Here is a 24427-nt window from a genome sequence, read left to right as displayed (position 1 = left end):
GCCGGGACCGCAGGAACCCGCCTGGACTGGTAGCAGGGACTCCCGGGGACCGACCAGCGGAATTTCAGCCGGATCTAACCGGCGGATGCTGCGCGACGGGCACCGCAACTCCACGGCGGGCGCACAGATCCGCTCCGGAGCGCATCCGCGGCGCATCGCCCGTTATCGGGGATCAAACCGACAGATTTCGCTGAAAATCTCGAAGGGTGAAGCTGGTCCAGTCTGGGACAGACCCCCGAGGACCCAGCTCCCAAATCACCCGGGAACCTGCATGATTTAACCTGGATCCGCGGCGCTGAGGCGCCGCGTCCGACTGGCTGAAGGATGGACCGCTCCAGCCAGAGCCAGAGAGCTGGTTGTGGGCGTGGTTTCAGCAGCGGAGGCTGAACCTATGGAAATGAGCGCCTATGGTGACGTCACCCTAGGCGCAGATTCAGAATGGCTCAAAAAAAGGCCACGTGACACTGGGGACTCAGTCCGGCGGGGGTCAGAGAGCTTGCAGAAATTCATGGTATTTTGTCTCCCCTGTGCTGGCAGGGTGAGGGGAGACCACTTTATATATGTTAAAACAAGAAAAAACGTGTTTTTCATAATAGGTCACCTTTAAAGATTGATACAGGAGTTTTAGTGAATTTAATGTTAGAATATTTTTACATTTATATAGAATTGCAATGGTTTTTGATATTTTGTTATTTTAAGAAGTTGACGTGAGGCTTCCAGCACAGTTTATGGTCAATAACCACTCCAAGAAACTTATTAACAAAAACTCTTTCCACTTCCACGTTATCAATAGTGATTTGTACACTTTGATTAATAGGTCGATTTCCAAAAATAATACATTTAGTTTTACTTATATTTAATGATAACTTACCTTAAAACCAGCAAATGAAAGCTCTTAATGGGGAAATTTTGTATTTGTAAAGTGAATTCTCACTGAGAATTTGTCCCCAACAAAAGTAAGTTTTTGTTTGTAGCTTACAGGTTGATGCAGCCAAACGGAGTTGATGTCAGAGTTTTCTTTTAATAAGTGTCTTCATATATATTCATGGTCACTACTTTTATCTGATAAAAGCTTTCACAGTGTGAGATTTATTCACCTTTCCACCTTGCAGCAGACGTTAGATTAGGTGTGTGAGTGTGTGTGTCCTTCACTTTGACATATTTTACATATTTTATTAACAGATGAATTTCTGATTCTGTAAGACGACTAAAATCACGGATGTAAAAAAAGAAAAAGACGAGACAGTGATAGTGCAGTGTGTGTAGTGTGGTGATCAATGCAGCGTTTATTTACCACTGTCATGTATGTAAATGAATGTGTTGCAATAAAAGGAAAGAGAAGCAAGGTGGAGCACTATATATTGTTTTTCGGCACTACCTTGTTCTCTATAGCTGATATAACATGAATTACTCCTTTGTGGGATCAATAAAGTTCTTATTTTTGCCATCTGAGAAAATTAAATATATTATATTTGGTGCCTAGCCGTTTCCCAAGTATATTAGTGCGTGTGTGAATGAATAAATGAGACGTAAAACGTACATTTCTTTGTAGAAAGGCGCTTTAACAACATTATTGTGTGTAATTCATCCAAACTGCAGAACTATTGATAGATTACAGACTGTAATTACATTAATTAATGACAGAAGACGGATGAAGATTGTTTTTACACAAATTTCTCCTCGAAACAGACTCGTTGTCGTCGTGCTTTTAACAGTTCATTGTCAATTTATTTTGAAAGGAACAACAGGATGTACTTTTGTCATTTAATTCTTCTAGCTTTACCCTGACTGCAGTTACCTTGTATAACCGCCAGAGGGCGAACTGCTAGAGGGCGAAACGTTGTTACGACCGCCCTCTTGTGGTGACACTAGAAACAACCGTTTTCTTCAATTTAACCACATTATGTCTGTAATTCATTTTAATCACAGAACTATTCATAAATTACCGACTGTAATTACATTAATTAATGACAGAAGACGGATGAACGTTGTTTTTGCACTATTTTCTCCTCGAAACAGACTCATTTTGCCCTTTTAACTGTTTATTGTCAATTTATTTTGAAAGGAACAACAGGATGTACTATTGTCATTTAATTCTTCTAGCTTTACACTGACTGCAGTTACCTTGTATAACCGCTGGAGGGCGAACTGCTGGAGGGCGAAACGTTGTTACGACCGCCCTCTTGTGGTGACACTAGAAACTACAGTTTTCTTCCACTTAACGACATTATCGTCTGTAATTCATTTTAATTAGAGAACAATTCATAGATTACCGACTGTAATTACATTAATTAATTAAAGAAGATGGATGAAGATTGTATTTGCACTAATTTCTCCTCGAAATAGACTCGTTGTGGTCGTGCCCTTTTAACGGTTTATTGTCGATTTATTTTGAAAGGAATAACAGGATGTACTTTTGTCATTTAATTCTTCTAACTTTACACTGAGTGCAGTTACCATATATAACCACCAGAGGGCGAACTGTTGCAATCCTCTTATTGAAAAAACACCATCGAATACAATTTATACTATAATATATGATATATACTATAAATATATATTATACTGTAACGTTCTGGGAGAGTACTATAATATATGATATATACTATAAAAATATACTATACTATAACGTGCTGACAGAGTACTATAATATATGATATATACTATAAAAATATACTATACTATAACGTGCTGACAGAGTACTATAATACATGATATATACTATAAAAATATACAGACCTGGTGACGTCACATACGACCAGTGGAGGTTAGTGGTATTTCAGAATCCTAATTACTAATTAATCACAATCAGTCCAATTTCAAGCTGATTTATGGGCAAATTATTTGATTGAAAACTTCACATTTTTTGGCCCTCTTAGGTATGTGGCTATTTTATGTTTTACTATAAATACAATTTGGATTTTGTGTCCACAGTAGCAAACCTCCAAAGCTGTGATAATGCCCGACTTTTTATTCCACCTGGATGTTCAATTTACAAGAACATTTGGAAAAAAAGTGTCTGCTGATGGAAGCAGAGAAGTCAGACTTTAATTTGACCTTTTTTTTTTATACAATATTTTTATTCATTTTTCACTTTTACAAGCAAAGAATGGATACATAATATGATCCACAGAAATAACAAGCAGCAAACAAACAAACAGAAAAAAAACAACAAAACACCAGCTCAGATTCACATAAATAATACCCTGGGTTACCGTAAAAATATATAGTATGACCAGTCAAGACATCAGGCTCTACATAGTTCAAGTAAGGCTCCCAGACTTTATAGAATTGGTCTGTTTTTGAATGTAATATACATGTCAGGTATTCTAATGGCACCAGATCAAACACCACTCTTTGCCAGCCTTTAATAGTTGGTACTTTGTAATACAATACAGCCTCCGATTATGTTTTGATATTAAGTGTTGTCTTAGGACGCCCAATACAAGAGATACAGGGTCCATATCCAGTTTTAAGTCCAATATCTTTTATATTTCAGATAGCACATTAGACCAATACACCTGCAGTTTACAACATGACCAAAAACAATGAGTTAGGGTACACATTTCTATCTTGCATTTAAGGCACATGGGTGAGAGATTGAAGTCTACGGTTGGGGGACATGTGCATTCTGTGTATCATTTTTAACTGTATTGCTTGGGGGCGATTGCAAACTGAAATTATTGAATACATCCTTCCATTCTTCATCATCAATTATGATGTTTAGCTCCTTCTCCCATGTGCCTTTAAGCTTGTCCAGCCCAACCAGGGTGTGAAACACAGAGCTTTATAAAATAGGCTTACAGATATCTCTCTTCCTGTTAAAAATAATAATTTATCAATAGGAGAGCTTTCATGGTTCTCAACCAAGGTAGTACTGTGCAACATATAATACATTACCTGCAAATAACGAAAGAAGTCATTTCTGGGGATAGAATATCTGTCTATCATTTGTTCAAATGTCATAACCATATTATCAGAGAGTAAATCTCTCAGTCTATGAACACCATTATCACCCCACTGTTTAAAACCAACATCCACCATCCCAGGCTGGAAATCAGGATTATTCACAATAGAGGTGAAAACAGATGTTAACTTTGACTTTCATTTGAGTCTTCACACTAATTGCCATGCCTTTAATTTGACCTTTTTAACGGTTTATGTCCTTCTGTGTTGTGGCTCTGTTGTCTCCACCTCGTCTCTCTTCATTAATTATTGAGAGTTTTATGATGTGTAAAACAGCGTAAATGTTATGTGGTGAAAATGTGCAATAAAGAGCCATCGGTAATATATCCATATTATTATTATTAATATGTTTAATATTACTTGCATTAAGTATAAAGCTCATGAGTATGTTGAAAATTGTCGGTGTTGTCTTTTTTTTTTTTCAAGTGTTTTTTTTTTTTTTTAAACAAACTTTATTCAACATTTTCAAAATTACTAAATTCCTTTGAGGAAACATTAGTTTGCAACTGAAACATAAATTCACAACACACAAGCGAATATGTAACTATACATTTTTTCCAAGATAAACTTCTAAATTTAAATAAAAAGAAAATTGTCACAAAATAAAATAATCACAGGGGTTGACATTTCAACAAAAAAGTATAAGCGTAGCAAGATTGTATCTTAAAGAGCAAGAGACTCTAACATGGTTTCACATAAATCATTTATAGGCTGATTTTCTTTTGAAAGTACCTTAATAGATGTTATATAACTTTTTATTTCGTTTTTAAAACATACTATGGAGGGTTTGCTGTTTTTCCATGTATTTTTATGTATATGATATTTACCCCAAATTAGAATTATGTTCACCATCTTGGATACCTTCTTTGGCAGACCATCCATATAAATTATGACCTGAAACTTGCTGAACATACAGTCGTTGTTGTAGGAGCCAAGCCCAATGCTTTAGGCTACTGAGAATGTTTGACCGGGATCTGGTCGACGCGCCTTTGGCTGCTGCTGCCCACGTTCCCCGGCGGTGACGGACGAGCCAGGACGCTTTCTTCTGATGCAATTAAAAGAGTATTTATTGCGTCTTGATTAATGTTGATCAGACAAAGCATAAAGTGTAACTTTAGCGCCACAGCGGTCAAAAACCTCTGTCAAACAATGTTACGTCATCACCTTTATACCTGTGGCTCGGGTAACACACAGCGCCACCCACAGACACACACAGTGAATGACAACTTTATTTGGCTCCTATAGTCGTTGATCCCAATCTTTAACCACCGATAAACATCTTGCCAAAAAAGCTTTGTGAATGAACAAGAAAAGAATAAGTGTTCAATTGTTTCGTGTTCTGTTTTACAAAATACACAAGGATCTACGTCAAAATTGAACCTTCTCCTTAGGGTTTCAGCGGCAGGATAAATATTGTTTATTATTTTAAACTGAATTTCTTTTGCTTTGGGTGAAATTGGCCATTTAAGGTAGCTGCTGTATATCTTTGTTAACGTTACTTCAATTTCTGTTATCTTTATTTTTGTAGATTTTTTGATATCATTGAATAGCTTTTCTTTAAACACATTTCCAAGTACTTTGTTATTACATTTTCTTTCACCCAATTTCAATTCACCGACTTTTAAATCAGGCAGTTTGACAATCACATTTGAGTATGTAAGAATATTTTTTATCATGTCATTCAAGGGAAGTGGAATAGCTCTACAGATTTTATTGAATTCTCTATAAGAGCAATTTAAACTAAACTTTTCTACAAATGTATTAAATTGCAATAAATTGCCATTTACATCCAACAAGCCAGTAACATATAGGACTTTCTTATCATACCATTCTGGTTTAAATAAGGTCTTCCTGTTAATAGTGATGGTTCTATTATTCCACAAGGTGGAGCTGTGCGGTGTGAAATTGTGGGTGAACATCATTTTCCAGTAGAGCAGTACTTGTTTGTGGAAATTAGACAATTTGATTGGCAGTTTAGTTATTTCAAAGTCACATCTCAACAGAAATTCTAATCCTCCAACAATTTGGAAAATATTATTTGGTATGTGGAACCATATGGACTCAGGTTGAGCCAAGTAAGCTTTTATCCAATTCACTTTAAATACACCAATCATGGATTCAAAATCACCATTTTTATAGTCTTTAACCATCACAGATTTCTTAAGGTAGTGGGTCTTATTTTTCCAGATAAAATTAAAAATGACAGAATTTACCTTTTTAATCATTTGAGGAGGAACATAAAGAGATTGACAAGGATATACTAGTTTTGATATGCCTTCTGCTTTTGTCAGTAGGATTCTTCCGAGAATAGAGAGATCTCTCATAAGCCAGTGGTTGAGAGATTTTTTCATACTATCTATTTTCTCATGTTTTGTTTTTCTCTCTTGTTTCTGTCTTTAGACATTGTTAAACCTAGGTATTTTAATTCCGTTTTAACAGGGATGGAGCTTATATTTATCTCAGCACAAGGATGAAGAGGTAGTATTTCACATTTTTTCACGTTTAAGCGCAGACCTGAAGCTTTAGAAAAGATTGATATTATATTTAGGGCTTTTTCAATTATAGATTTATCCTTTAGAAAGATTACTGTGTCGTCTGCAAATTGACTTATTCTATATTCATAATCAAAAATGGTAATTCCTTTAATTTGAGTGTGATTTACAATTAGATATGCTAGCATTTGTGTACATAAAATAAATAATTTGGGCGAAGTAGGACAGCCTTTTCTAATTCCACGTAAGATATTAATTTTTGGTGTCATTCCAGGGTTGAGGGAGATATAGCTGTAGATATCATTATAAAACATTTTAATAACCTTGCAGAACCCTTCTCCAAATCCGAATTTATTGAGTACTGTAAACATAAAATCATGTTCCACGGTGTCGAATGCTTTGAAAAAATCTATGAAAAGCACTAAACTATCTGATTGAATAAATGACTGGTAATCAATCATATCCAGAATCAGTCGAATATGGTTGTGAATATATCTTCCCTTTATAAAAGCTGATTGATATTCTTCTACAAGTTTTCCAAGTATTACCTTTAGGCGATTTGCATAAACTAAAGCAAGTAATTTGTAATCGTTGCATAGTAAGGTTATTGGTCTCCAGTTGTCTAGCATCAACAGATCTTTTTTGGGTTTTGGTAACAAAGTTATTAAACCTGTTTTCATAGTTGGGGACAAACATCCTTTCTGAATACATTCCAAAAAAGCTCTAAATATTAACTCTTTAATGTCCGCCCAGGAATGTTTTAAGAATTCAATTGTTAAACCGTCAATCCCTGGTGATTTACCGTTTTTCATTTGTTTTAATGCATTTTCAACTTCTGTTATATTTAATCATTCTTCAAGTATATGTTTGTCTTCTATATCCAGCTTTTTTATGTCCTCATCGATGCTATCACATAAAATGTTACAATCTGAATTATTAAATTTTGATTTATATAAGTTACAATAAAAGAGACAAATTTCATCCTGGATTAATTTCTGATCTTCTAATATAATGTCATTTGTCATAAGCTTACTTATTTTTCTCTTAGTGTGTCTTTGTTTTTCCAGTCCAAAGAAATATGCTGAACTCTTTTCCCCCTTTTCGATCCATCTAGCTCTTGATCTAATATAAGCTCCATTTGCCTTTGCTGTATACATGTCGTCTAACTGGGTCTGTAGTAACTTTAATTCAGTAATGTTGTCTAAGGATAATTGTGTATTATTTGTTAATGAATTAATTTTGTCGAATAGATTCTTCTGCTTATGTTTCCTTAAATGTGACAGTTTTTTGCCTGTGTCAATTGCAATTTGTTTGGCCTTAAACTTGAACCATTCCCATTTACTAACATCGCACATGTCAAAATTTTCAACTTCCATGATAAGAGATTTCATTTGATCACAAAATCCAACATTCTGTAGTAAATCATTGTTAAACTTCCAAATATTTGGAGAATTCTGATGTTGCTTAGATGTTAATAAAGTTAGACTAATCATGCAATGGTCTGTGAGCGGAGCGGCTGAAATTTCACAATTTGAGATATTATTGCATAACTCACACGAAATCAACCAGTAATCTAGTCTGGAACATTGTCCGTTTCCTGCAGAGTTATACCATGTATATTGAACAGATGTTGGATTTGATGTTCTCCAATAATCAATCACCTGTGTTGTTGTACACAAAGTCAATATAGTGTCACTATATACAGGTTGAGAGTTTCTGTGAGGTATTCTGTCTAGCCATGAAGCTGGGGCTATATTATGGTCTCCACCCAATATCACTCTGTCTGAAGTATATGTTGTTTTCCATTAATTTATATGTTGACTTAATTTTGCATAGAAATTCACATTCATTGCTTTGTTGTAATATCCGTAAACACATATTAAGATACAGCGTTTGTCATTTATCTCCAACTGTCGGTGTTGTCTGATGGGAAAAGGTTCGTTTATCGACAAATGTGGTGATGCAGTGTCCAACTCTCACCAGCAGAGGGCGCTGCACTATGTTTGGGGACAATGGAAGTCTCGCGGGATTACACTGTGAGAACGAGAACACACTTGACTGTGAAGACGTGTGCGGCGTAACGAGGATAAGTAATACATATTTCTTGCTGTTTGCAGGTAAGAATGGAGAGTTATAATCGTGTACTTGATGGGTGAATGTGTAATGTGTGAGTTTATGGTTAGGTTTTATGTTTGTATTGTTGATAAACGTAAACCTAACGGAATCAGCCGGTGGGGCTCGTTGCCTAGCAACCGCGTAAGGCGGGAAAGAGCTCTGAGCCCGGACTGCTAGAATAGAGTTAGATGAATCAATAAGTTCAGATAGACACAGAACTGATATTAAATATAGAGTTCATAGATGAATCAATAAGTTCAGATAGACACAGAACTGATATTAAATGTAGAGTTCATAGATGAATCAATAAGTTCAGATAGACACAGAACTGATATTAAATGTAGAGTTCATAGATGAATCAATAAGTTCAGATAGACACAGAACTGATATTAAATGTAGAGTTCATAGATGAATCAATAAGTTCAGATAGACACAGAACTGATATTAAATGTAGAGTTCATAGATGAATCAATAAGTTCAGATAGACACAGAACTGATATTAAATGTACAAGATGAGACGACTGGTCTGGAAATACAATGTACCGGTCATGATTATTATCACATTACAGCACATTAGCATCAACGTCATGAAGGAAATAACGGCGTGTGTGTTGATTCCTCAGTAAAGTAGCAACATTATTAGTGCAGTTATGGAGGGTTTTTAGTAGCAATACTTTACTAAAGTGACAGCACTCTTGCAGGGTTCTGGGCTCGTCAGCATCTTCAGCGGGATGTCAGAAACAGAAACATGGACTGTTGCTGTCGAGGACCTAAAGGCCAGTGGGAGTTTCTACGACGGCTCATTCACCACTTTACCACCATGGAAGACGGGAGGATGCTCTTCCTCTTCAAACGGTGAGAAAAACGCTTTTCTTCCTGTGTGCAGTCACTGAACTGCCCATTTAGCAACATGTTATTGTTGATGTGATTATTGTCCTTTGTTGCTTTGATTAAGCAGCACGTGAGTCCACTGAAGTTGTTGTTTACTGTTGTTGTGGAAAAATGAGCCCCACGGGTTGTTGTGAGGCTGAATAATGATCATTTACATGTATTATTATTATTATTAAACATTATTATTATCACATAAATGATAAGGAAAGGGTAAAAGCATTTGTGTTTCCCAGACTGAGCTTACAGGTCGTGTTAAAAAGCTTCTGATTGAGTCTGAATGAATTGTCATCTTTCCAATATCAAAGGTGGTTGCATGAATCCATGAGATGTTTAAGAAGAGAGTGGAAGTCCTGGTAAAATGATGCTGGACGTCTAAGAGTTCATCCGACTACATGAAATAGTAACACATACATTGTAACGTATGATTGACCTAAAACAGGTCCAGTGACGTCCCGACCTGGACTGAGAGTCGTTTTCTCATCGTTCTGCCTGCAGTCCCACGTTATGCTCACATGACTTTAGCAGCTGTTTTTGAAAACATTGATTTGAAATTAGTTTATCTTTACAAGACAAATACATTTACACAAACAAATGTGTTTTGGGAAAAATCTCAGAACACTTGAGGATGAACTGATTTTGTTGGAACATTTCATTTCATTTTGTGAGATTTTCTTCCAGCTTTAACAACTTTTGTTGATTTAAGGTTGTATTAAACATTTTGAATGTTCTGTATACAATAGCAGAAGTGAGAAATGGTCATTTATAAAGTTTAAAGATGTATTTGTCACCTACACAGACGTACAGGAACATGTGGTGAATTCAGGCAGGTTTCCATCTGAGATGTTTGTGCAGGATAAACTGTTGCAGGAGCTGCTGGGGTTGAGGATTCTCTTCAAAGCTTCTTCAGTCACATTCACAGCTTCTCTCAGCAGCTCTGGACATGTTTGTGCTGTTTCTCCTGTCCTTCACTCACCTTACCAACTCAGGAAGTGCTCATGCGTGTGCTGGAGCTACATGAAGACGTCAGGCGACTTTCACATCATCCAAAAACCCTTAAACGCTCCTGAATGAGTTTGTCTTCTGGCTCTGCATCGATCCGTTATCTGGGATCGATTTGTCTTGACTTGCTGCAGAAAATAACCAGTTTGTGTCTGGGGACGAACTGTCATGACGGTTGAAATGATTTCATGATGTTCTTCAAGACAGGATCCATGAAACAATAAAATACATACTGAATTAAATGTACAGTATATGCTTTAGAATAATATGAACTCACACTTGAGACCTTCACACAGCAGTTGTATTTATACTGACAACACATTTCACACCGGTGGACTCTTTTTACTGACGTGGGGACTTCTGAAACAGCTGCTCCCTGGATTTTCTATGGGGGGTCAGAGTTCAAATGAGGTCCAGCATCAGCAGATGTGCTGGTCACCTCAGCAGCAGCTTCTGTGTCTGTGGTTCCTCTCTGGTCCAGAAGGACCGGAGCTCCGTCACCACATGGAAAATACCGGCTGCTCAGCTGAACAGTCCTGGCTCTGCCGTCTCCTGCAGCCGTCTCTGCTCTGGAGAACATCTGAACATCTGCAAGCAGCAAAACCAACCACCTTAAGGTCAATCTGTTTTATTTCCTGGTGATTCAGGTCTCGTTCTTTCTCCCAGAATCCAAAACATGGCTCTTTGACAACTGATGCAGGTTCTATGAAAATCACCAGCCGTAGTTGTTGATCCTGTTTTATCTGCTCCGTGAAGTCATCTCCACGTGTGTCAGGTTCTTCTTCTGCTGCTGATAAAGTGTCTGAGTCAGACTGTAAAACTCTCTCTCATCAGTGGTCATGTGATTTCCTGTAAATACAGTGAGGAGGAGGAGGAAGAGGAGGAGGAGGAGGAGCAGCTCTGCAGGTGAAAAACACCTGACAGATTCAAAGTTCAGAGTTCAGAGTCCATGTCGACGTGGACGGAGCAGCAGAGGAGACCAGGTGAGTGTTTATTCCTTCTTTTTCTGCTGGTGTTAAAGTGTCTGAGACTGAAACTAAAGAACTAAATAGTTCGGGGACACGGTGGAGCAGCTGGTAGTGCAGTCTCACAGCAAGAAGGTCCTGGGTTCGATTCCTGCCGGGGACGCTGTGGGCGCTGAGTGCGTCTTAAGTTCCCTCGTGACTTCAGCACCCTGGGTGGGGTTGGTGAAAGGTCTTTCTGTGTGGAGTTTGCATGTTCTCCCCGTGTTCCCTTGGTAGTTAATGTGAGCTTCCCTCACAAAAACATGCAGCAGTCCTGGCTCTACTGCCCCCTCTGGCCAGCCGGGGAAACACATGGGGGGATCTGGCCGGAATAACGTGATCCTTCCACGCGCTACGTCCCGCCGGAGAAACCCCACCCTGTCTGGTGGAAAGAAGCTGCTCATCCTCAAGTCAGGAGGAGACCTGAGCTCAGAGCAGGAACTCCTGGGGTTGGTAGAGGGAGCAACACCCACGACTGACTTAGCTAGGAGCACGGGGGATAAGATGGAGAAAAACAGGATAAAAGTATTAAAAAAAAGAAGTAAATAGTTTGGGGTCAGATAAATGTGTTCAGACGTTCCTGTATCAGGTTTAATCAAACACAGGAAAAGAGACTCTGGAAGCAGTTAAGATAAGATAAGATAAACCTTTATTACTCCCTCACATATTAGCAGCAGTACAGTTAACACACACATGCAGGGAAGGGGGTAAAAAAGTAAAAAGTAAAAAAATATATATAATTACAGGATATAGACAGTATACATTGCGATGGAAATAAAAGTAGTGCGAAGGAAGAAAAAACAGTGCAAAAAAGCAGGTAAGATGAGTGTGAGGTAGACAGACAGATATTGCATAGATGTTGCACATGTTGTTATTGCACATGTTGTTATTGCACATGTTATTTATTGTCCGTTAGCTACTGAGATCAGCCTGGTTGTACAGTCTGATGGCAGCGGGGAGGAAGGACCTGCGATGCCTCTCTGACATCCAGCTAACTTCACATTTAATGGTCACATGACTTTCTGACATCACTTTCTGGTGTAAAGGCAGGGGGTTCTGGATGATACTTTGTTGATATTTGAATTAAAACAGGAGCTTCTTCCTCCTCACAGAGGAAACACGCCCCAACACAACCTCTGACGTGTGTGTGTGTGTGTGTGTGTGTGTGTGTGTGTGTGTGTGTGTGTGTGTGTGTGTGTGTGTGTGTGTGTGTGTGCGTGCGTGCGTGCGTGCGTGTGTGTGCGTGTGTGTTATCCTGATGTTCAGAAGATTTTTACAGATTTTACAAGTTTGATTTATTTCAGTAACTGAGACTTTTTTAAGCTCTAAGTTTCTATCTTCTTCAGAATTTTAGACTATTCTCTGTGAGACTTGAATTTAACACAAAGTTTCTTTGTAAGTCTGTTTTTCAGCAAGTTTTTTAATGAAACAGAAAATATCTTCTCCAGGTGAAGACTCGGCTTCACAGATCCCACCTGGACAGAAATGTTGGCGTCAGGTTAGAGGAGACTCAGCTTCAGGTCTGTCTCATCGTCAGTATCAGTAAAACCTCTTTCTTCCTCCTCACGAGTTTTGACAAAGTCCTTCAGGGAAAGTTGTTACATTGATTTCATGACTTAGTCGTGTTCTAATAAAGTTTCTGTCTACAGATTCAAAGATGGTGGGTGTTTGTGGTTCATGTCTCTGAATGACTGAAGTCCAGAAGATGGATGATTGTGTGAAGAAAGAGGAGGAGAGACCAGAGTCTCCAGGATCCATCTGTCTGTCTATGAAGAGTGACCAGTCCAAAGATGAACCTCTAAAGTTCAGTAAAGAACCTGGACCCTCAGACACAAAGTATGACATGACATTAAAAACTGCTAAAACAGGGTTTTTGGCATGTTTGGTCACTTTGTAGTGTTTCTACTACTACTACCACTGCTACTACTGCCAGCATTACTAAGACAACTGCTACTATGCCTATTACTACTAATACTACTACTACTACTACCCTTACTACTACTACTGCTACTACTACTGCTACTACCACTACTGCTACTAGTACTACTGCTACCACTGTGAGTTAATAACGTGGGTTATTGCAGGTTTGATTGTAGGTAAAATGCTTAACAATTTGTAATTGTTCTTGATAAAAACAAGTTATTTTTCAACACTTTATAGGTTTTGGAGGGAGGACAGTTTGGTGTTAAATCTGCACAAAAACTGTAAATGGATTCATCTTATTTTGTCATCAACAAAAGAATTTCAGTTCAATTAAGGAAGTGTTGAGTTTGAATCACTGAGATGTTCAGAGGGTCAGGAAGCAGGAATGTCCTAAGATCCCTCATCCCTGTGGAAGGTTCCTGCAGAGGAAACATGAGCTCTGATGTCAGGAGGAGAGGAAAGCAGTAATCTGCTCCAGGACTGGATACAGACTAGATCAGGGGTGGACAATCCTGAAGCAGGAAACATCTAACACATGCAGGACTGTGGCTGTCAGGACCAGAGTTGGAGACCCTGCTGTAGATCTTCTTCAGTGCTCATCAGCAATATTATCAGTGACTGATGGGAATTTGTGTTTGCAGAGGTCGGTACCGCAGTCAGAGACCAGAGTCTCCAGGATCCAGCTGTTTGTCTATGAAGAGTGACTGGTCCAAAGATCAACCTCCATTATTCAGTAAAGAACCTGGACCCTCAGACACAAAGTAAGACAACTGTTGTTAACTGATTCTATGACTCATCATGACTTTATATTTTCTGTCCATGGTGGTTTATTGGATGTTTTAGGTTCTTTAAACATCACTTTTTCCTTCTGGTTCCTTTTTTTCCACCACGGAGTCTTCTGTGTTCCTCAACCATGTGGTCCTGCTGGTTCAGAGACCAGAGTTTGGTTCAGGATGAAACCAGCTCTCCAGATCGGTCCAGGAGAGTCTGCAGCAGTTTTAGGACTCTACTCGTTCATGACATTAAAAACTAACAATGAAAGATGTTTGCTTGTAATAAATAGATAACTTAAATATAAAACAACATAAATTTTCATATAATTGCATGTGATTTAGTTTTAATAATTTTTCATTTATAAACTAGAATCAATCCTATCAAACCTCCTATTGTACTTTTCCTATATTAATAAACCTTTTATTTCCAGTTACAAATGTAACGCACCAGTTGTACCTTAACAAAGCCCCAGGTGCTTTTGTCAGATCACGGTCCAAGTGTCAGAAGATGGAAAATCCATCCTTTATGAGGCTTGAAAAACCAAGACAAGGAAAAACTGTAGTTTATTGTCTATTGATTAAAGGGGAGGAATGTACAAATTCAAAAGCACCTTACAGTCCAGGAATGAATGGACAAAAAAACGGTTGGAAGAATAAGTGGAAGAAGAAAAGGGAAACCGATCCTGGATCCTAATATCTTGCCCAGGCAAACTGGTTTTCCTAGTTTTTCTGGTGTTTTTCTTTCTTCCACTACTGGCATACACATAAACTTATGAATATAAAATGTATACACATAAATAAATAAATAAATAAATAAATAAATAAATAAATAAATAAATAAATAAATAAATAAATAAATAAATAAATAAATAAATAAATAAATAAATAAATAAATAAATAAATAAATAAATAAATAAATAAATAAATTTGATCTTCCGGAAGCATCAGTTTTATTCCCATCTGGAGGCTGAATTCAAACAGAAAAGCAGCTGCACTTTTACTCTCTGAGACCACCTGAGCTTCTGGACACTGTTGACTCATCTGGATGTTTTTCTACAACAGTCAGAAATGACTTTAGTGATGAAGACATGTGTTCACAGAGGGAGGAAGAGGAGAGGAGTTGGTGTGGAGGAGCAGCCGTCCTGCTGTCCTTTGTGTCAGGACGTCCTGAAGGATCCAGTCTCCAGCAGCTGTGGACACTGGTTCTGCAGACGCTGCAAGAGCTCATACTGGGACCAGTCTGCTCCACCAGGACCGTCCTCCTGTCCCCAGTGTGGAAAAAGATCCAGAACCAGAGCTGGACTGCAGACAGCCAGTCAGAGCAGAACTGTACCAGGTAAGACTGAACTTCTGTCTGCTGATGGACTCATTCCTGAAAACCGGAAAGACTTTTGTTCTGTACTTTCAGAGTTCTTGTCTTTCAGCAGATGCTGGTCTGCAGGAGGTCCTAGATGAACACAAGACCAGTCTGAGGAGGAGATGTGAACATGTGACTGAAGGAACTGATGAACCAGGAAGTAGAACCCCCCTCAACAGGATCTACACGGAGCTCTTCATCACAGAGGGACTGAGTGAAGAGGTTGATACCCAACATGAGGTGAGGCAGCTGGAGACAGCTTCCAGGATGAAGAGCCTCCATGACGCTCCAATCAGGTGCCAGGACATCTTTAAAGCCTTACCTGACCAACGTGGAGCCATCAGAGTGGTTCTGACCAACGGCGTCGCTGGCGCTGGGAAAACCTTCTCGGTTCAGAAGTTCTCTCTGGACTGGGCCGAGGGCTCGGAGAACCAAGACGTCACCGTGGTGATTCTGCTCTCGTTCAGGGAGCTGCACCTGATCGGAGATGAGCAGCTCAGTCTTCTCAGGCTGATCCAGGTTTTCCATCCATCGTTACAGAAGCTCACAGCAGAGCAGCTGGCTGCCGGGAAACCGTTGTTCATCTTTGACGGCCTGGATGAAAGCAGACGTTCCCTGGACTTCAACAACGGTCCGGTCGTGTCTGACGTCACACAGAGCTCATCGGTCAACGTGCTGCTGACCAACCTCATCCAGGGGAACCTGCTTCCCTCAGCTCTCATCTGGATCACCTCCAGACCTGCAGCAGCCAGTCAGATCCCTCACAAACACGTGGACAGGGTGACAGAAGTACGAGGCTTCACCGACGGCCAGAAGGAGGAATACTTCAGGAGGAGGTTCAGGGATGAAGAGCGGTCCAGCAGCATCGTCTCCCACATGAAGACATCCAGAACCCTCCACATCATGTGTAAACTCCCGGTCTTCTGCTGGATCACTGCTACAGTTCTGGACCACATGTTGACCACAGAGCAGAGAGGAGAGCTGCCCAAGACCCTGACTGACATGTTCTCCCACTTCCTGCTGGTCCAGACGAAGAGGAAGAAGAACAAGTACCAGGAGGGACATGAGACGAGTCCACAGGAGCTGACGGAGGCTGACAGGGACCTTCTTCTGAAGCTGGGGAGGCTGGCGTTTGAACATCTGGAGAAAGGAAACATCATGTTCTACCAAGAAGACCTGGAGCAGTGTGGTCTTGATGTCCCAGAGGCCTCGGTGTACTCAGGAGTTTGTACCCAGATCTTCAGGAGAGAGTGTGAGGTCTTCCAGAAACCCGTCTACTGCTTTGTTCATCTGAGCATCCAGGAGTTCCTGGCTGCAGTCTACGTGCTCCACTGTTGGTCCACCAGAAACACAGATGTGCTGGAGAACTTCCTGGGAGAACACTCATTCCTTGGAGGAAACAGATGCTCATCTCTGGATGACTTCCTGTATAGAGTCATGCTGAAATCCCTGGAGAGTAAAAATGGCCACCTGGACCTGTTTGTCCGCTTCCTTCATGGTCTTTCTGTGGAGTCCAACCAGAGACTGTTAGGAGGTCTGCTGAACCAGACGGAGAACGATCCAGAAACCATCCAGAGAGTCATCAACAACCTGAAGGAGATGAACACTGATGATATCTCTCCTGACAGAAGCATCAACATCTTCCAGTGTCTGATGGAGATGAACGACCTCTCAGTTCATCAGCAGATCCAAGAGTTCCTGAAGTCAGAGAACAGATCAGAGCAGGAACTCTCTGAGATCCAGTGTTCAGCTCTGGCTTACATGCTGCAGATGTCGGAGGAGGTTCTGGATGAGTTGGACCTGAACAAGTACAAGACAACAACATGGAGGGGTCGACTGAGACTGATTCCAGCTGTGAGGAACTGCAGAAAGGCTCGGTGAGTCCAGATGGATCAATAACACCATCAGTTAGCAGTTTAGTTCTTCAAATCTTCTTTTGATCTTGAAAATGAAAACTTTTGAAGTCAGATGTGTTTGTTTTATTCTGGGTCACCTCAAGTCACCTCAACCAGAGGTTCACGTTTGAAGTGTTTGCTGCTTCAAGATTAATCTATGTAACGGGAAGGGGAGGGGTCAGTCTGGCTTTAAATCAGACTTTATTATAACTGACATCATGTTTTCTCTCATCACAGATTTGTTGGTTGTGGACTCTCAGAGACTCACTATGAAGTTGTTGCGTCCGCTCTGAAGTCCGACCCCTCCCATCTGACAGAACTGGACCTGAGTCAGAACCGGAACCTGCCGGGTTCAGGAGTGAAGATTCTGTCTGGTGGACTGGAGAGTCCAAACTGTAGACTGGAGACTCTGAGGTCAGTCCACTGGAGATGTTTCCACATTTATCCAGTTATCATCCTCCAAAACTACGTACTTTAATCCAAAGCATTTTCATAAAATATTTAACATCTGATATGAAGAAACGTCTTTATTTTAGAAAAGTTCTGTCTCTAATCGAATAGAATAGAACAGAATAGGTACACAATAGGTCACCGGTACATTGGAATTCTTTGCGTTCTCCCAAAGTCAGGCGAGTCAGATATACACATAATTAAGAAAAGGATAAATAACTATACAAAAAACAATCAACATATAGTGCAATAACAATAATGTACATAATACAAAAACATATACACCGGTGTACAATGTCGTTTTATAGCTGAGGACCCTGACTTGCATTCACTGTTAAATACAGTACATTTACCAGGTAGATGAAAGATTTATTGCACATTTTACTTCTGCTTTTCTACTACTACATACTCAGCGCGACTCGACTTGCCACACCCCGGTTTTGCGCTTCTCCACTATGGGCCGAGGCGGGTGGAGGCGTATCGAGTTGATACTTTTTCTGTATCTATTCTGCCGAGGTTCTAAGCGGCTGAGTCAGCAGCATCTATTGTCTTCACACTACAGGCCACCGATTGGTCAGGGGGCCATCAGATGTTTGAGTCAGGAGGCAGAGATCAGCGAAAGAGCGACTCGCGGCTTCTTCATTTTATTCAACAGGAAATGGCAGCGTAAAAGTCTGTTTGGTGATCCAACTCTGAGGTGCAGATGTTCATAAACCTGGTGGCTGAGGAGAGAATTACAAAGGGATGTAGACCAGTGATAAGGAACGACCAGATCCACCAGGAGCTCTGTCTCTTCATAGCTGCTGCTGCTCCCAACTGACTTTTCAGCAACGCCGAGACAAAAAAAAAAGCGTCACCGCTTAAAGCTTCTTTCACTCTCATTTTCTAACTTGATATTGAACACAAGTCACAGACCCAGCAGCACATTTATCATCTCCTCCAGGTTCTACATCTTTAGTGCTGGTGTCTTCTCCGTTTAGATCACACAATCAAATACGTCACAGCAGCTTCGCTCTAACTCGCTTATTTCTCATCTGGGTGTCTAAAAACAAACTAGGCGAGTGGAGGTGAGACGAGTCATGCTGAGTAGGTACTAGTATAAAAGCGCCATAAGTATTGCATTGCACGTGTGTGTGTGTGTGTGTGTGTGTGGGGGTGGGGGCTTTTTTCACCATAGCTGCAGTGTGTTTTGCCCAACTGAGGCTCTCACTGATCTGAAGGCCCAGGAACCTGTAGCTCTCAGTCTGCTCAACCACAGTCCCCTGAGGAGAAGTAGCATTGTCTCCCCCATAGACAGTGATTTTGTGGACCAGGGGCCTCATGTACAAAGAGTGCATGGATTTCAACCTGAATCCGTGCGTGGAATTCTTGCGTACACAAAAAAAAATTCAGATGTTCAAAATTGTGCGTACGCCCAAATTCACGCAGGTTTCTTTGAACATCACAATCAACGTGGATTTGAGTGCACATGCAGGAGCACAAAACTCCGCCCCGTCTCCTCCCTCAAGTAGATATATCTGAATATGATAAAGAGAATAATTATCGATTAAAAACCGCTCATCCTAACAAGGAACTTGCAAAAACAAGTAAAGCAAATAAAGAAAAAAAACATCAGCCCTGAGCTGGAGACAGTCCTGACAAAAGTTGAGGCCTGGAAAAAATAATTTATTTGGAGGCATTTCTTGCTATTTCAGTTGCATTGCATTATGGGGATTGTTGTTCTTTGCTTTGTGTTGCGTTTCGTGAAGAGTTGTGGTTTTATTATGATCATAAAGGTTTGTGAATGTTTATGGGCAGCGTTAGTGCATCATTACACTCTTTTTCTTGTTTGTATTTTGAGAAACTTAAGATAAGAACTTAAATTGGTGGATGAAAAACGGCTCCTCGTTCTGCTTTATTGTTACGCGTATTATATACTAACGCAGTGGTTCCCAAACTGGTCGCTATTGCAGGGGGAGCGTAGCGAGGTTGGAATGTAGATTAATTAAAAAAATATATATATATATGTATATAATAATATATATATATATATATATATATATATATATATATATATATATATATATATATATATATATATATATATATAATTTTTTATTTTTTATTTTATTTAATTATTATTTTTTTTTAATTTTTTTTTTAAAGATTTTTTATTTCTTTAAGATTTGAATTGAATTTTTCATGTGGTCGTGAACTTATTGTTGACGTCTCGTTTCCTCATATTCTGAACTTCACTGCATCACCAGCAGTGTTGGTCAAGTTACTTGGAAAAAGTAATTAGTTACTGATTACTGAACCAAAAAAGTAATCCTGTTACTTTACTGATTACTTATTTTCAAAAGTAATTAGTTACATTACTAGTTACTTTACTTAGTTACTTTTCAAAAACATGATTCACAACCTGAATACACTTTACTGGAACAATATAAAACAATAGAACTTTCAGTTTAATTCTATTCTTTGTGCATATTCCACCATATAAAATTAAATGACAATAAGTAAATGAAACGGTCTATTTTTAAACTTGTTTTTATTATTTTCAGTCTTAAATTTATGCACATTGCGTCAGCTTTCTGACTTGAACTACAATATAACCTGCGACAAGCTTTTTCAATTCAGCAGCACTAAATCCCTTGGTCTTACATCTAGTTTCACCTGTTTAGCAGCAGAGGGGCCACCGGCAGTTCGCCCGCTGGAGTCTGATGAGGCAGCCGGCGCTGCAGCCCTAGTGGGGGAGGAGGAATCCGGGGGTCTCGCAACGAGCTCCCACACAGACTTTACAGCGTACGAGAATGTTTTTATCACTTTTGACCGAGTCAAACTCAAAATAATGTCTGTAATTCCAGGAGTTAAACGCTGCATGCTCCTGCTCTCTCTCGCACTTCATGTCGTCTCTGGTTTACCACTGACTTTGCGCCGCTCATACGTCAGCAGGGGGGGCGGCTGCCCCGGGCCCACGCCGAAGAGAAAAAAAAAAGTGTGCTGAATAAAATAAGGAAAATTGGACTGTATAACACTTGCGTTCATAAGGATAAAGTTGTTTAAAAAATAAAAATAAAAGAAATAGTCCCTTCTCCCCGTGTGTGTCTGCCTGTCATGCACGGGTTCGTACGCGCATGTTGTCTGTTTAAGGCTGATTTATGGTTCTGCGTTATACAGACGCAGAGCCTACAGCGTAGGGTGCGCGTCGCCGCGTACCCTATGCCGTAGGCTACGCCGTAGTAATGCGTCGATTTAACGCGGAACCATAATTCAGGCTTTACTTTTAGCCAGTTGTCGCATCAGAGTCTTGTCATGCTGAGTTTCAGCAGCTGAAGTTGATTAAAAATTATATCCGGGCTGCATGGATGAGGCCAGACAATCAAACCTCACCTTGCTCTCAATCGAGAGGGACTTCGCCATTGATGAGAGCAAGTTTATTGTGACCAAAAAGATGAGTCATTAAGAAATCCAGTGCTGAGGTTAATGTTGCCAGATCTAACAGGTTCCAGCCCAAATGCAACGTAAAACCCACTGAATTAATGAAAAACCAGCCCAAATCTTACATTCTCTGTTAAGACCATAAATTATTAAATGCGTAATACATTTCATCTTCACATTACTAAATAACCTAAAAAAAAGTTCAGGCTCCAAACAAAAACTACAATAAAATTGAGTAGATTAAAGCAAATATATTATCAGTGAGTTTATTGTGTAAGTTTCTACTTTTCTCTGCCATAATGGAAACTTTTTTTGTTAATAATTTCTCCTAAATATTTAGTAAAAACCAGGAAAAGCAGCCCAAATATATATTTTTCAGCCCAATTGGGCTGAAATCTGCCCAACCTGGCAACACAGATTTAGGATATCCGCAGGAGATTCTCCTCAAAACGATGAAATAAACTCTTTAATGAGTAAAATGAAGACCCTTGGATTGAGATTTAAGACAAATTGTTGAGCTTTGCAGCTTCAACAGCGTTGAACTCGGAGGGAAAAATTGACGGAGGCAAAAATTGTCTTCAGCCGCTCTGGCATATTTATTAAGACACTCGTAGTAATACAACCTTCTTCTGTCGTGAACTCAGACCAACTGCGCAGAACAGGATCGCGCCTTGTCTGTGCGTGACCCACGTGATGACGCAGCATGAGCCCTTGGCCTGTACACTGGCGTCTCACAGTGGTACAAATAAAACACTGCATCAATTACTCTTTATCAACTTAGTACACATATAAAAGATGATTCTTAACTCCCCCACTTGTACTCAGGTTGCTGAAATCTAAACAAAACAATTTTCACACAATAAAAACAAAAACACAAATACAGATATGGACCTCTTCCACTTATTCAAACACCAAACATAATACCTGCAAACTTTTTCAGTTTGAACTTAGTGACAGGTTTGGTCATGATGTCTGCGGCCATATCTTCAGTAGTGCAATATACCAGAGTTACTTTCCCCTCGTTTATAATGGACCAAAATGGTACTTAATGTCCACATGTTTGCACCTCTGTCTGCTTACAGGGTTTTTGGCTAAGGCGATTGTTCCCTGGTTGTCCTCATACACTACTGTTTGTGTGTATTTGTAATCATCAATACTTCTCAACAGTTGCTCTAGATATATACACTCTTGCATAGTAGAGGCCAGAGCCATATATTCTGCTTCACAGGTTGAGAGCGCTACTATAGGCTGTTTCTTTGTTTTCCATGAAACTAAAGAGCTGCTCTTATTTAGACTTACACAGTAACCTGAGGTGCTGCGTCTGTCAGCGGTGTCCCCAGCCCAGTCAGCATCACTATAGGCTACTAGACCTAACTGATCACTGTTGTTTCTCCTAAAACACAACTCCTTGTTTGTAGTGCCTCTGAGGTACCTTAATACATGCTTCACAGTCACCCATTGCTCTTCTGTTGGTTCACAAAAATATTGTGATAGCTTGCTCACCACAAAGCTTAAGTCTGGACGTGTGCATGTTGTTAAGTATATAAGGCTGCCTACAGCCTCTCTGTACATTTTAACATCACACATCTTAACAGCATCTTCTGTGTAGTTTAGTTTCTGATCACAGGGAGTTTCTCTGGGTTTGCAGTTTTGCATATTAAACTTCTCCAATTCCCTGTTGGCATATGTTTCCTGTGACATCTTCACACATCCATCAGACTGAGTGAAATCGATACCAAGAAAATGCTTCAATATGCCTAAATCTTTCATCTTAAATTTTGCTGAAAGAATCTCTTTTACATCTTTCATGACTTTTTTATTGCTAGCTGCAATTACCGAGTCATCAACCCATATTAGCAAAATCACTTTCCCATGTGTTGTCTCTTTAGCATAGACACAGTGATCTGCTGGGTTTTGTGTGAAACCATCTTCCGTTAAACAATCATGCAAAATCCTGTTCCAGTTACGACCAGATTATTTTAAACCGTACAAGGATTTCTTCAGCTTACACACCAGACCTTCCCCTTCTTCATAACCCTCTGGTTGATCGGTGTAGATTTCATAATCGATGGGAGCGTGTAAGTAAGCCGTTTTAACATCCATCTGGTGGAGTAACAGATTCTCCTGTGCTGCCTTCTGCAGTAATACCCTCACGCTTGTCAGGTTTGCTGTTGGGGAAAAAGTTTCGCCATAATCAATTCCCATCTTCTGGCTGTAACCTTTTGCTACAAATCTTGCTTTGTACTTGTCTTTACCTTCAATGTCACTCTTTACAGAATAAACCCACTTACCCCCCCTCACTGTTTGCTTGCCCTCTGGCAGCGTAGTCAGGGTAAATGTGTCATTTTCTTTTAATGACTGGATTTCTTCATCCATTGCTTTAACCCACTGTTTTGAGTTAGCTGACTCCATAGCCTCTTTAAATGTATGTGGGATGCCACACACCGCTCTGTAACAGTAATCAACAGTAGTATGAATCTCATCACTATCAATGTCAGTTACAAAATCCCTTAAATAACTAGGTCTCTTCCTCTCCCTAGTAGGGTACCTCCCACTGACTGATTCATCACTTGAGACACTCGACTCTTGGTTACTTTCATCGGATGTACCATCTTGTGGATTTTCGTTTCCCACACTTTGCTCTTGAGCATTTCCATGTCTCTCATAAACCTCTGGTGTGACTCTGTCAGTCCTAGGCTGTCTCACTCTGCCATAATCGTCTGGTTCAGTCTCAGCTGTCTGTGTTTGCTTTTCCACATTTACCTTGTTCACGAATTTAACAAGTCTGTGTTTCTGTACCTTCTCGGTGTCAGGATGATAGACCAAATGTGCTGTTTTTATCGTAACCGACAAAAAGTCCCTGGTCACATCTGGAATCTAGTTTTCCCTTGTCCTGTTTGTATGTGTAACATACAGACCCAAACTTCTGCATTTTGGACAAATTAGGCTTTTTATCCGTCAGCATCTGGTAAGGTCTCTTCCCGGTTCGCTTATTAAAGCATCTGTTGCGTACTATGGCTGCTGTTTGGACAGCATAGTTCAGTAGGCATTTGGGTAGCTGGCTTTCAATTAGCATACATCTGCCCATCTCAAATAGAGTACGCCAGCCTCTCTCTGCAGTACCGTTTTGGTGAGGTGAGTA

General features: G+C 39.8%; 2 protein-coding genes across 3 annotated transcripts in view; both read left to right on the top strand.

The window, feature by feature from the left end:
- LOC133422945 (NACHT, LRR and PYD domains-containing protein 14-like) overlaps window positions 1-24427 on the top strand; it is a 471822-nt gene that overhangs the window by 167196 nt on the left and 280199 nt on the right. The gene's annotated exons all lie outside the window — the stretch shown is intronic.
- Window positions 11414-24427, top strand: part of LOC133422950 (NACHT, LRR and PYD domains-containing protein 14-like) — a 28699-nt gene continuing 15685 nt past the window's right edge. For both annotated transcript variants that reach the window (XM_061713013.1, XM_061713012.1), the window contains exons 1-7: window positions 11414-11446; window positions 12916-12987; window positions 13117-13303; window positions 14032-14151; window positions 15264-15499; window positions 15588-17397; window positions 17653-17829. In XM_061713013.1, coding sequence (XP_061568997.1) covers window positions 13155-13303; window positions 14032-14151; window positions 15264-15499; window positions 15588-17397; window positions 17653-17829 — 2492 coding nt within the window. In that variant the 5' untranslated portion in view covers window positions 11414-11446; window positions 12916-12987; window positions 13117-13154. The remainder of the gene's footprint in view (window positions 11447-12915; window positions 12988-13116; window positions 13304-14031; window positions 14152-15263; window positions 15500-15587; window positions 17398-17652; window positions 17830-24427) is intronic.

Source organism: Cololabis saira, chromosome 22, assembly GCF_033807715.1.
Source record: "Cololabis saira isolate AMF1-May2022 chromosome 22, fColSai1.1, whole genome shotgun sequence".
NCBI classification, from domain to species: Eukaryota; Metazoa; Chordata; class Actinopteri; order Beloniformes; family Belonidae; genus Cololabis; species Cololabis saira.
Note: the sequence above shows the minus strand (reverse complement) of the source record. Positions and strands in the feature narration are given on the sequence as shown.